Source organism: Protopterus annectens, chromosome 10.part0 (assembly GCF_019279795.1).
Source record: "Protopterus annectens isolate FY-2018-M chromosome 10.part0, PAN1.0, whole genome shotgun sequence".
NCBI classification, from domain to species: domain Eukaryota; kingdom Metazoa; phylum Chordata; order Ceratodontiformes; family Protopteridae; genus Protopterus; species Protopterus annectens.
This window is the reverse complement of record NC_056744.1, coordinates 391,873,799-391,888,463: the sequence shown is the minus strand read 5'-3', so window position 1 is coordinate 391,888,463 and position 14,665 is coordinate 391,873,799. Positions and strand designations below refer to the sequence as shown.

At 39.4% G+C, this 14,665-nt stretch overlaps 1 protein-coding gene across 1 annotated transcript in view; it reads left to right on the top strand.

Annotated features, from left to right (window-relative positions):
• The first annotated feature begins 6,037 nt into the window (after positions 1 to 6,037).
• Positions 6,038 to 14,665, top strand: part of TRMT1L (tRNA methyltransferase 1 like) — a 741,948-nt gene continuing 733,320 nt past the window's right edge. Inside the window, exon 1 of the mRNA XM_044085311.1 lies at positions 6,038 to 6,205. Coding sequence (XP_043941246.1) covers positions 6,133 to 6,205 — 73 coding nt within the window. The 5' untranslated portion in view covers positions 6,038 to 6,132. The remainder of the gene's footprint in view (positions 6,206 to 14,665) is intronic.

Sequence of the window (14,665 nt, the reverse complement as noted above, 5' to 3'; positions counted from 1 at the left end):
AAGTGACAGAATCCAACACATAACACATGCACTCAGGTCACTCCACAACAAGTACAAGTATGACAGTGTCATTGTCCATGTGGGTGTAAATGACCTGAGATGCACCTCCCTGGACTACATAAAAAGAGATACGGTGGAGCTCTCGGATTATGTGGCCAAGGCAGGTATGACCCCAGCCCTGAGCAGCATCCTACCATTGCCCAGAATGATACAGCAGCACAAACAGAAAATGATTGATTTCAACAATTGACCAAGTTTCTGGTGTCATTCTAAGGGGAACCAGTATCTGTCTGCTTGGGATGACATGACTGACAAACCTCGATGCTTTGCCAGAGATGGCCTGCATCTGTCACCCCTGGGTTTCTGGGTACTGACCAAGGGCCTTGCCACCCATATAATGCCATTTTTAGGCGGTGTTCCAAAGACCAAATTACCACCATAACTGCTATAAATAAATGCAATCTGAGGGTCATGTTGCTCAATGCTAGAAGTCTAAATCTCAAGATGCACTCGCTCGAAGCACTCCTCAAAATGGAGAACATCGACATTTGTGCTGTAACAGAGACCTGGTTTAAAGCAGCAGAAAGCACCCATGCACTACCAAGCTATAACTCATTCCACACCTTTCGGCCCCAGAACATGGACCGAAACCCCAAAGGCGGTGGTGTCTCCATATCCATAAAGGATATGCACACCTCCAGACTAGTAGTCCGGCAAAACACATTGGAGATACTCCAGGTACAACTAACACTGGGTAAGATGGCGATTCAGGTAGTAGCCTGTTATAGGTCTCCAACCATGTCCCAAGACTCTCACTCCACATTCCTAAGCACCCTGGAAACTATTAGGATCCAACCCAATTCTCTCATACTATGTGACTTAAACTACCCCTCCATCAACTGGGAAAACTACTCATGCACCAATGCACTGGCCCAATGCTTCCTGGAATTTATCAATTCCAATGTCCTGGACTAGCTCATTCTTACCCCCACTAGAGGAAGCAACATCCTTGACCTGGTTATTACTAACATGGGCAAATATTGCTATACACCAATAATCAATTCCTCCATGGTTAGATCTGACCACAAATTAATCACCATGGAAATCCACATCTCACCCACACCCCTCGCAAAGGTATCTACCATGAAAATTCTCCAAAGCTGACTTTGGACTCCTAAAAACAGATGGAAAATAGATGCATGACTGCCAAATATTACACCAATGCACTGTACAAACACGTACATAAATGCATGGGACTAGCCATACCAAACAGAACAAAGATGCTCTCCTCCAAAAAAAAGGAAGCCAATCTGGTGGTCCTCTGCCATTGGTAAACAGTACAACAGAAGGAAGAAACTGTTGCAGAAAAAGGTGAAGTCCCAAGACTGGAAAAATTCTCTTAGTAGCCTCAACAAAAAGTTGAGATCCCTCATCAAAACCTCCAAAGCCAGCTATGAATGCAGAATTGTGGCATACACTAAAAACAACCGCAAAGCCTTCTATATTTATATCAAGAATCTCCATGGCAATATCCAGACTTGCTCTGAGTTACTGCACAAGGGTATCTCCTATACTGAGCCCACAGACATTGTCAACATACTGGCCAACAGATTCATTGCCAACTTTACCCCCCAAAAAAGGACCAATCTCAATACCAGAAGAATGCCAGGCACCCAGCATTACTGCAGCACAGGTTAAAGCTGCATTGCCTAAGGCCAAGAATACAGCTTCTTTGGGACTCGACAATATCCCTGGCTGTACATGAATTACAAAGTGAACTGGCACCACATCTGTGTGCCCTGTTTACTCACAGCCTCACCTCAGGCTTTTTCCCTAGCGAATGGTGCACTGCTACAGTCATCCCTCTCCATAAAGGAGGAGCGACTACAGACCCTGGAAATTATCTCCCCATTAGCCTGACGATTCTGATATCTAAGGCTATGGAGTGCTCATCATGGACCTAATTAACAAGGATATAGGGAATCTCCAAACTCTAGATCCTATGCAATTTGGGTTTGTGAAAGATAGATCATGCCTGCTCAACCTGGTTGTCTTCTTTAAGTCAGTCACCAGAGCTGTGGATGAAGGTAAGGTAGTTCATTGCAGCCTACCTTGATCTGGCCAAAGCCTTTGATACTATTCCTCACTCAGGAATTATTGATAAACTCACCAAACTAGGCATCAACCCCTATATCATTAGGTGGGTTGCAAACTGGCTCACAGCTAGAACCCACAGTGCGAAAGTAGCAGACTCCAAGTCAGACTGCCGACCAGTCACGAGTGGAGTCCCTCAAGGATCAGTCCTGGGTCAGTCCTCAACTGTTTGGCATCTACTTCTCAGAAGTCCAGGCCAACACGGAGGGACTCTGGCTGACCAAGTTCGCAGACGACTGCAAGCTGGGAGATATTATTAACTCTTCAAGTGATGCAGACATCCTACAGAAAGGCCTCATTGAGACAAATGACTGGTGTCGAAACCATGGCCTTAACTTAATGCCAAAAAATACATCGTCACCCCCTTTGGGAAAAACTCACTTCCCACTAATTACCAGATCGATGGAAGCCCACTGAAGGCGTTATAAGAGCTCTGGGGTTGATAGGAACCTCTCCTTTGACCAACACATTGCCACTGTGGTCAGAAAGTCATTCTATGTGGCACATCTCATTACCAAGGGTTTTGTATCCAGGAAGAAAGAGGTAACCATTTCTTTCCACTCCTCCCTCAGACCAATCACAGAGTATAATGCCCCATTTGGCACGTACCTCACTAGACACATGCAACAGCTGGATAGGCCACAAAAGTACCTCACAAAGAGGATCCTAGGCCTTAAACACGTCTTACACGGACAGACTCAAAAAAAAAAAAAAACTCCAGCTATTCTCAGTCTTATGTCGTCTACTTAACAGGCGATCTCTGCTTGACTTACAAAGCCATGTCTGACCCAGCTCTGTTAGAAATGCTGCATTTAAAGAAATCCCAATAGCTCCGCACAACACGCTCCAGAGACCTCAACCTCATTACCACAATCAACAGAACATGCTTGAAGGACAGGTTCATAACCCACAGACAGCCAATGCTCTGGAATAGACTTCCCATACATGTCAAGCAGAGCACCTCACTGGCCCTCTTCAAGAGAAATCTTGATGAGTGGATGGGAAATATAAAGTTCACCCAGGGGATCACTCCAGTGGCTCTACTTGACAGAGGCAGTGGGAGCTAACGTTGGGCGGCACAATACCAGGACACTTCTATGGGCTAGGCTTGTAAGGGCCCCAGGGCCATTAGCCTAGTACACACCTATGAACAAGAGTAGAGGTCCTACTACAGAAAAGTGGAATACCAGTGTTAACATTCTTGGATTCACAAAATAAATTTTTTTTCGAGTAAGTTAGCAAACAGCCTGTTATGTTAGCAGACATATTTTGAAAATTCTGAGCTACAGTGCTATGTAAGCCAGAATTCTCAGGACAAAATTAACAAAAGATGGTACGGTAAAACATTGTCTCTAAAGTATTATTAGCAATACAGTTTACATCAAGTGTAAATTAGCAGAAAATGTTAAAATGAATATGTGTTAAATTATCTCAAAATGGAAAGCAACCCTTTGTAACTGGAATCACTTTCCCACAGCGTTTGAGAACATATAGTATACAAAAAAGCATTACAGATTTCCCACATTTTGAAATGAGCTTTTGGCTTCCAAAGCACCTAATGGAAACCTAAAATGCTCTGACTCCTGGACAAAAAAGCAAGCTCTATTCCTACAATCCTTGTCAACAAGCATTAGAGTACTCTGTAAATCATAAAAACTTCATTACATTTCACACGTATAGAAGCTTTATGAGAATAGAGCTGGTCTTCTACATTACCCGATGGAGTCCAAGTGAAAGAATGTAGCACAGGGACCAAGACAGGCACTTTGGCCTGTTAAACACAGTGCTGACATATATCAAGGCCTGTTCTGCAGGCCCCAGTTCTATGGTATGCATGTCACAAAGGAAGAGAGACAATTTTAAAATGCATAACCCCTTACCCAAACTGGTCTGAAAATAGGACTGTCACATCAAACGAGTGATTACCTAAGTGCTAGTACATCAGGTCACACAGACCAAGTCAACCACAGCAAACTGTATAATTTTTCAGGACTAGCTAAATGGGGGGAGTTTAAGAAAAGGTGTCAACCCCCACCCCTTTACAAGCAGCATTAATGGAAAATACAGTGTGCCCATATAGGTGTTATGACACATAAGTAAACTTCTTAAACTGCACTATTTCAAACTGGGGGGGGGGGGGGTACAGTAAAATAATGGCCAGCAAGGAAAATACAGCTAGAGACCAGGGAAAAGTGGTGTTAATATAGAACACTAGACCATACCAGTTTATCATATAAATCTCAGTATGCTACGATGGTAGCATACTTTGATGGAAATGGCCACGTTAACATTCTGGCTGATTTTAACAGCTGGTTTAAGTATGCTTGCTGGAGGAGCTGTTGTCCCCTTGCCGACCGAAGGGCTGCCTGAGGCAGGACAACCCATTTGTTATGACTGCAGATACATCCTTGAAGGACATCAGTAGTTACACAAGGTCTTTTGTTCACCAATGGTTACTTACAGCATGCAGCCAGAAATTTGATATTTGTTGACTGGGTTAGTCTGACTGGGCAGAAGCCCTTTTTCAGTGGAGGACTAAAGAAAAAAGCTCCAAAAAAAAAATATAACACAGTTATGCTAAGAAAGAAAACAACGTGTTGCATCTGAGGTAGAATGGGAGGCATGCAATGTAAGTAAGCGATTGCATTTGCTATATTATGAAGTAACGTTTATTTTCACATTTGGGTAACTTCTTTTAGGTTTAGGGTTAGTACATTTAAATGGAATTGGTTACTGACAGCAAGCAGGTATAACTTACGTTTGCATTCCACAAAGACATGCAAATAAGTTACATCCATATGCTATAGACAAACAATGCCCAGCATTCAACATCATTTCTGCAAAAACACTTCCTGATCTCTGCTGAAGGATGACCATGATCTACATCTCTTAGGTATATCCTAGAGCCTTCAGACAATAAAGAGGATGGGGACTGAACACACTTCAGATGGAATGGAGGCCCAATGGCTGCAAAGATAAATGGCAGAAAAACTAAAGAACTTGGGGATATTATCTGAAAATAAACTTGATGAACTAATGGAAATTATCTAAATCTCAACTAATAAAATGTTTTTTTAAAAAAAATGAAAAACTACACCCTAATGCAGAAGATCTGGACCTGGCCATTCCATAGGAGAAGCTTCCATGGTTACACGTCTGAACTTTTCCCAACTGGTAGTCTGAAGGAGCAGGCAAAAAATATTGTGAAAGCAGATTTGTTTCTAAAGACTTTATAAGCAAGCACGGTCTCATTCAAGCTGCTGGATTTCTAAAAGCTCAGTCCTTTACTAGTGCCGAATTCGTTTTTCTCACCCCTAAATAACCCAACACTGAATAAAGCCGCAATTTTTCAGGGGAAAAACCCACAGCCGGACTAATTAAAGAAGGCCAGTAGAAATATAAGTACAACTAAAAAAACTGGCCTTACCATTCCAGAATCCCCTCCCCCAAAAACTCTTCCAAGAAAGTGAAAAAACAACTAAATGTTGACAAGACAACACCATGCAGACCCTCAAACATAGCTCTATAATCCTAAACATCCGTACACTGCACGTGTGCTGCTGTCCCCTCCTCTCTGGTTAGAAACACCCGCAAAAATGCGTTTTTTGTATCTGTTCTGTGAGACTCGTAACTACCGTACACTGATTGTAAGGCTACTAATTTGCACAAAGCCAACGTTGAAAACACGAAGAGGCACACATTATACACAGTTTTTTTGTTCTACTTTATCCCCAATACCCAAACAATATTTTATTTGATTTACATACCAAAAAAAATTACAATCACTCCATACAGGGTTTCCACACGTCAAAGGTCGCTTAATGTTTAAATAATTCAAAGTAGACCCCGGGAAGGTGCGCGTACTCAATTGGGGGCGTGGTTTTCAGCTGGGAGTAGGCGCGGAATAGGCAGGGATGTTTTCTTCCGCACAACTAAGACCCGGAAAAACTGCCTAAGTATAATATAACGATTTTCTCAATGTTCCATAGTAACATGGCGGATGAACAAAGAGTTACTTTGGATCTCCTGCACCAGGAGGACACTGAGAGTAGTAAGAGTATTTCTGTGTTTAAGTATTCTGGCATTTGCTAGTTGTGTTGAAGAAATACTGACTGTTTATAATCATCAACTATGATTGAGTATATCCATACCGAAAGTGAAGTAGAGTGTCTTGTTTGTGAGCAAATTGTAAAGGGCCTTTTGGCGGAGCTCCGCAATAGGGCGCTTCTTTTTTCAGTTTCAGTTTTAGTTATAAGTAAGGGTCTGTTCTTGAACCTAATATTAACTGGCGATTTTAATTTCTTTCAGAATTGTGCGTTAGGGTAAAGCTGTATGTGCAAAGTAAGTGTTTTAGGAGGACCCTTTACCCTGACTTTTCGGATGTCTCTCAAAACACTTGCAGCACAGTCTCCATATGTTGACATCGTGAATATGTAATAGTAGTAAAATGACATGATTGTTGTACATCACTGGCCTTTTATGATTTGCAGAAGTTAATTAGCAAGACCACATTCCACCAATGTATACTGTTGACTTATAATTTAATTTAAAACAAGATTACTTCCTTCTAGTATGTATTTATTTTCTAACACGTTAGGTACGTTGGTTTGGGGAGACTTTTCTGATATGAGTGACCGGTCCATCGTGTCAGTCCATATACAGCAAGCGGTGTAATAATAACCATGTTGTACTTGGGTGATGGTACGGTTGTTAAATTTTGCCCAGTAGAACCCTGATTTTGTCATATTCGCTGTCTAGGTGGATTTGCCTTCAGATCTTGTTTGACCCCTGCCTTCATTGACAGATATTTAAAACTACTTGTCGCTTAAAACAGAAACTCAAAACACTCTAAAATACGATTACTTGTCGCTTAAAACAGAAACTCAACGCCTGTAGTCGTGCCCCTTGTCTGTTACACTGCGAGACACTTCAACTTCATATACATTTCAGGTCTGAAACAAGACTTTGTGCTTTAGGAAGAAGATGAGTTTACAACACTGTCCTGTGCACATGACATTTTGAAACAAACTCCCCCTTACTGCTCATAAACTGCAGTAAGCAAACACTTTTTCTCCTTTGAATTTCAAATTTGATTACTGATTTTTGTTGAAAGGTGGGCGGGTACGTCTGTAATAAAGTAGCAGAAGACCTCAAACAAGCACTTGCTTGTTCCCAACTTATTACCTTGACCTTGGAGTGTAACGCTTTCAATGTATGTGAATTTTAATGGGTTCCTTTATACTTACTGGGTCACCTTGTACTTTTTGAGTACTTCACCTAACTTCTTCTAACACTGTAACTTCCTGAGATAGGAAGCAGTATTTAAAATCTGTCTGTATTTTTGCCCCCCCCCCCATTATTTTAGGCTTTGTCCAGATTTGTTGTTCTGAGGTTGAGAGGCACACAGCAGGCCCCAGTTCATACTGTTGGATGACCATGCAGATTGAAAGATGCACTGAATGCAGTGTGTTCTGGGTTTGTTCCAGGGCCTTCTCCCAGTCCTGGTATACTTTAAGTGGGGGATGCTGGTTGGCGGATATCCTCAGAAGGTTATCTAAACCATATATGCTAGATACTGTCAGCCTGTAGGAGTAGTGGCTATACTCTGATGTCCTCTAAGGTTGTTGACCTGCTCCTATGCAAAGCTTATATCCATTTTTACTTACAGAAGCATAACTTGTTTGAGAAGCTTCATCTTATAATTCCACTCTTATTTACAGAATGCAGTCCACTGCAATACTGTCACTAATGGACAAAGTCTGCTTTTCAGTCTGTCACTTCAGCACTCAGTTGTAAGCAAAACACCTCAGTAAGACTACTCCACTTGAGATGGTTTGTCCCCCCACGCTCACTCAAAGCATACCTAGAAAGAGTAACAATTTGGACGAGAGCTATGACCTGTGGTTTGGAAGTGCTGTTTTTCATCACATTCACTTCACACCCAATGGCAAGGTGCTGGAGCTCATAATTGTTTAACCTAAGAAGACCGTATCATCTGCAAACAAAAAAAAGATGGCAGTTTTTCACAAACCCAAGCTTGATATTTCAAATGTTCTCTATACCTTGTCCATGAAAATTAAAAATGGGAAGGAGATAGTGTTGAGTTCTATAGATGTCGTTTTTTTTTTCCTACATTTTTATCACATTTGTAATTTATAATCTGTAACATGGAATTATATACGTTAAATGAAAACCTCTAATAAATCTCAATTGTTTGTCATGCAGTGTAAATTTGTCTTTTTAAAAATTTAATTCATCTCAGTATTATGTAAATGTCTCAGTTCTTGACTTCCCTTAAACCTCAGTCTTCTTCTTGAACATTATTCTGCATATATTGTTCCCACAGGTTCTATTTATTTCTATACAGTTTGATCCTTTTTCTAAAGATCCAACCTCCAGTTTTTTCTTCTTTACAATATCCAAAAACTCCCCTTAGTTTGGGAATAGATTTTGATTTTATAGTTTCTATTGGTTGCTTTTTTTGGCAGCTGGTAAAATTACATTTAGTAAGGTCTTATTCTAACTAGGCAAATCGGTTCCAGTATCCCAACTCAAAAGTATCCTTTCCTTAGTTACATGTTCCTCCAATAATTCTGTCAAAGTACTCTATAGGGAATTTTAAAAATCTGCTAGATCATTCCATTTCTCAAGTCTGTATTCTTGTACTGTCTTAGCTCCTAGTAGACAGTCTTCTACTTTATGAATATAATCTATATGCTTTTTTTTATTTTCATTAAGTGTGTGCATCCAGAAACCTAGTATCTTTTAACACAAACGTAAGCTTTGCCTGCTACAATAATAACCAAGCTGGTGTGAACAGATAAACACTAAATGCACAACGGGCAGTACTTAAGGTCTGGAAATGACCCAGTATAGATAGGCAGCCCAGTCAGTTTGCTAACAATTGGCTGACTACAATGACTGTGTGTGTAGCATAGTAGTATTAAATAACATTCTTTATAACAGGAGCCACAACTGAATTGTGGTCGTACCGTGATCCTTCCTATGACCTTTATATATCACATAAGATGCAGCACATTATGATTCTCAACTAAAAGCATTTGCTAACGGGGGGGGGGGACTATTAAATTTGTAAATGCAAGAAAGAACCCTTGTAGATTTCACTCCATACACACTGGTCAGACCTCTGAGGAATTACATGCACATGTTTGCTCCTGGTTTTCAGCTAAAAGCAGGTGCTAATAAAAATAAATACATGGATATTAACTATGTAGCTACAGGAAGCAACTCCATACTTTTCATCATTCTCTTTTGTTTTTCAAGCCTATTTGCTTACAAAATCTGTTGTCTATATCTTAAACTTTTGCATATATCACCAATACACTTGGATCCCTCCTGAATGCCACACATCTTCTTTCCAGTCTTTTTAATCTCGTTACAGTGTAAAGCCTGACTATTTCGCAGTTAAATATTTTTTTGCATTACTATCACCAGAATATACAGCAGTCCCTGATGAAATTATTAGACTGCACATTTAAAATACCTCCACATGCTGTAAAAAAAAAAAAATTCAGGATATAAATTGTATTTTATACTGTAAAGGAATTCTTAAGACCAAAAAGTTTGACTTTTTTTTCAGGCCTGTCGTTGTCCTAATCATTGATGCGAAAGCAGGGTTTATGCTTTAGCGCAATCAACAAGATACCAATCTTTCAGTCACTTCTAGGGCCACAGTTCATGTGTCTAAAGTGCAATTAATGGGATTTATGCTTTGCAGTTTTTTCCATTTATTCATTAATTTCATATTGTTAGTCTTCATTTATTTTATTTTTTTATTTTTATTTAACATTTGTTGACCGGGAAAGTCCGACTAGGTTCCACAGAGCCTGTTTTCAGCGGTGGCCCGGGGAGAAATGCTCCAGATGCATGTCTTTGGAATGTGGGAGGAAACCGGAGTACCCGGAGGAAACCCACACGAACACGAGGAGAACATGCAAACTCTACACAGAAGGCACCCCAGCCGAGAATCAAACCGGAGAACCTCTTGCTGTGAGGCGACAACGTTAACCGCTGCACCACTGAGCCGCCCTATCATGATCATCGTGACTGAGCCGCCCTATCATGATCATCGTGACCTCCCAACATTAGTCTAGTTCATGTCCAAAGTACTGCTGATTTGTTCTAGTCAGCTTCTGGGCTTTTTATGTCACTCAAACATTTTCCTTTGGAACAAGAGAAAGGTTTCACTGGTAAAGTCTCTCTCTGGTCTTTGCCATTGTCAGAGTGAATGAGAAGCACAGCCCTCTTCATCTTGCTGGGTTACTCTTTGTTGACTGAACTTTTTATTTCCTCCTTAGCCTGGTCTGCATATAAAAATGTACTGGATCCTCCAGGAAAAAAAATATTCTGAAGCCTGTTGAATATATAGCAACTTCAGTCTCACTCACTCATTCTTAGTATTCCCTGATTGCAGGGATAAGCTTTATTCTCTTTTCCCCTGGTATATGAGTAATCGTTTTCCACAAATACTTTATTGTCCCCAGTTTTTAAGGACTTGTCACATTGCCATAGTTTTGTCAGAAGCAGCCTTTTCTGATATGATTGAATCTTTACTAATACAAGTCTTGGCTGCTTTTTTATGGCCAGGATTGCAACATAAACAGTGTGCCCTGTTAGTTGAGTCCTGCTGTGGAAGCCCTGCCCATTTGCTTATTTGTACATTCATAAAGTTAATGCATTAGCTTTTTGCATATTCTCTGGTCATCTTTGGATGCTTTGTCTTCTAACTGTACTATTTTTGAAACTTTTTTTTTGTTTGTGTAACACCCATCCATTTACTTGCATAAAGTTACTGCAGTAAATGTGATGCATATTATCTGGTATATCAGGAAATTTTAGGTTATCTGTATGTGTTGTTTCTAATTTTTAAAACCATGTTTCTTGAAGCCTAATATTCACCCAGTCGTTCCTTTATTTTTACCCTCTTATTTCTCTAGTTTTGTCAGTTCATCTGAATTATTATTTCTATTTTTTCTGGTCTTTTGCCATTTGGTTGCATATATCCCACTAGTATCTCACTTATAACTCAGTCGCACTTGGATTAATTTAAAATGTTTTCTTCTAAAGTACCGGAAGCTGTCACCTATACTAAAAGTTGAAATTTCAACTGCTTTTTGCTGAATATCTGCAAGGGTTCTAACAGGAATAGCTTTTCTCCTTTTGTTATTGTTTTTTTCTCTTACTTTCTCCAGATTTCTTTGCAGGCATACAGGCATTGTAATTAATAGCTAGTAAGTGAATTTTACCCAAATTGATAAAAGTGGAGAGCTGCAACCAACCTTTTGCTCAACTTGCAGCAGTCTTGGAAGCCCCTGGTCCTCCTCCAGTATTCCTAGTTGTTCTTCTTTCAGTCCTGGAATAGTTCTCAGAGTCTACTCTTGGCAGAAAAATCTCTCTCTAGAAGTAAATGGCACTCAATCCTCTGCTTAACCATAGCTTTTTAGGTGTTCACTATTATTAACAACTGTCGAGTTTTTACCATAACATAGAATATATGGTACATCAAAATAGTTTGTGTTTTTTTTCTTTTCTTAACACCTTTATTGAATTATTATTTGTGACACAGGCAAATTTACATTCATAATAGTGTTTCTTTTTAACACCAAGTCCACAAGTTTAATAGCAACATGGGTACAGATAAATGTAATGTTTTTTTTTCTATTTTTCAAGCATTATACTTTTTTTAACCATTATCATTCAATCCAGCATTATACACATTGCTTAAGTCGCGCTTTCCCTGAAATTTCTCTCCTCCCGCTTAACATTCCTCATGTATTATTGCCATAAATTCTATTTCAACATGATTTGCTCCTTCCCTTTTCTAAAGATCCCCCTGAGGCAGCTCAGTGGTGCAGCAGTTGGAACAGCGGTGAGCATTGTTGACTCACAGCAAGAGGATCTCCAGTTCGGTTCTCTGCTGGAGTGCCTTCTGTGTAGAGTCTGCATGTCCTCCCGGTGTTCGTGTGGGTTTCCACCAGGTGCTCCAGTTTCCTCCCACATTCTAAAGACCTGTCTGGAACATTTCTCCCTGGGCCTCTGCTGAAAATGGGCTCTGTCCCAGTCGGACTTTCCCAGTAAAAAGAATGTTAAATAAGTCATTTTTCTTTTATCTCCTTTACAGCATTCGGTACTTCAGTTACAGCTGGTTGTAATTTCAATTTTCTAGTAATTGCTTTTTTTGTCAGGTCATAACATTAAACTTATTAATGCCTTATTATGTCTAGGTAATTCAGTTTTGTATCCAAGCTCAAAAGAATTCTTTCCTTAGTTACTATAATTTGCTCCCCCAAGAATTATGACGAAGTATCTCCTATGGAATTTTTAAATTCTGCAAACTTGCTATGTTTGCAAAACCAGGTACCCAGCGACCCCTCTATTTCCCATTGCACCTCCACCCTTTGCTGTCTGAGTGAAAATTCTCTGAAGCCTAGTCTGCTTGGGATATAAAAATACCTATGCAAACAGTTCAGTGCAAAAATCCTAAACCTTTTGGACTTTGTAGCATAAATGGGTGCAATAAAAATTCCCTATCACTGTTTCCTTGTACTTTCTATTCTCATAGCTTTGTATTCTGACATCTGAATGATTCTGAAAGTTGCTGTGCATTGCTTATATGCCCTACCAATTTATTGTCCCCTTTTTTAAAGCGGCTTCTATTCTGGATTCTACTAAAAACTCAGTCAGTGCTGGCCATTAACTCAGCATCCCCCTGTCCCTTTCTATTTGCCTTGCCTATACTCTGTAATCGGTCCCTAGTAGGAAAGACGGTTTCCAGTCTGCAGTCTGAACGTCTGCTTGGCCTCATTTCACTCTTAACTTTCCCTCCCCTAGCTATTTGCTCTCAGTACCTTGTCTGCCAATAATTTCACCAATAATTCCAGCCTCCTCTTGGTTTTTTTTTTTTTTTTTTTTTTTAATGCCCCTACTTGCAGGCATCCCTATTGGTAAAATCTCTTTCTCCATTCCCTTGCTGGCTTAGTTTTTGAAATACCTTCTGCAATGTAAGAACCATACAGAGTACTATACAGTTACTCTCCTTAAGGGCCTGCTCCAAAAATCCTGCTCACTCCCAACACTTTATCAGAATCTCCTTTCTACTTTAATTTGTAGTTTTCTGTTTATGTTGTGTATATGAAACTTTAGTCTGAGCATCCTGAACCAAAAAAAAATTCACTGCTTAGACCTTTCTCTCCATATCCAATAGTCAGGAGCTTCCAACTTGTCAGTATTTGTGTTATCTTTTGTTTAGTTTATTCTCTTCATACACATCCTTGGCGGCCATAAACAAATCCTTTTCGTTATATTCGCAAATACTTCCGTCTTATGTCCCCATGATGAACTGTTTCATGTGCTGGAACATAGTTTACCACTGTAGTCTTTGTTTTATTTTCATTTTTTTTAATAATATAGGGGGAAAAACTTGAAACTATGTGAATTTCCACAGCACTAAAATATCCTTTTCTGGGTTTATCGTATACAGGATTATATCATTTGCTAATAAGGATATTTTCTTAATGACCATACTAGTTAAATCCATGAATTTCTGAATGTCTTATTTTCTTTACCAGTGGCTTTAAGAATAAAGCAAATGACAAAGGAGAAGACGCCCCTGTCTTGTTTTTCTTTTCAAACACAGCTTGTCAGTGAGGACCCCTCATCTTAATTCTTGCCCCCAACCCTTAATTTAATTAACCCACTTATTTCCTCAGGAAACAGAAAATACCTTTGCCCTACTCATAAAATACAAGCTGACTCTAATGTATGCTTTCCCTATATCAAGACCCACCAAGAATTAGCAGTACTTCTGTTAATGTTGTCAAATGTTTGCCTCCCCTCCAAAAAAACACATTGATCCATACTCTTTATCAGTTTTGTCAACATATTAGCCATTCAGTCAATATCAACTTAAATACTTTATATTCGTGGTTCAGAATTGAACTGGGTCAATATGAGGCTGTGTCTGACTGGTCTTTACTCTTATTGGGTCATACAGCCACAACAGCTTTCTTCAAAGATGCTGTTCCTGTCCCTTCTTTTAAAATATTGCTAAACAAAACTTTTCAGATGGTCAAAATGGCCATTATGCTACAAATATATATCTGTGTGTGTGTGTGTGTGTGTGTGTGTGTGTGTGTGTGTGTGTGTGTGTGTGTGTGTGTATATATATATATATATATATATATATATATATATATATATATATATATATATATATATATATATATATAATGTATGTATACATATGTGTGTGTGTTAATATATATATATATATATATATATATATATATATGTATATATATATATATATATATGTATGTATGTATACATATGTGTGTGTGTATATATACCTTAAGAAACTTGACTGGCTAGAACTGCCTAATCTCCTCAAATTTAATCAACTCATTGAAGCTTTCAAAATAATTAATCAACCCGAGAAAACCCCAGCCCTGTCCAAAATCCTGACCCGGCACTCCAACTTAAGCTGCCTCCC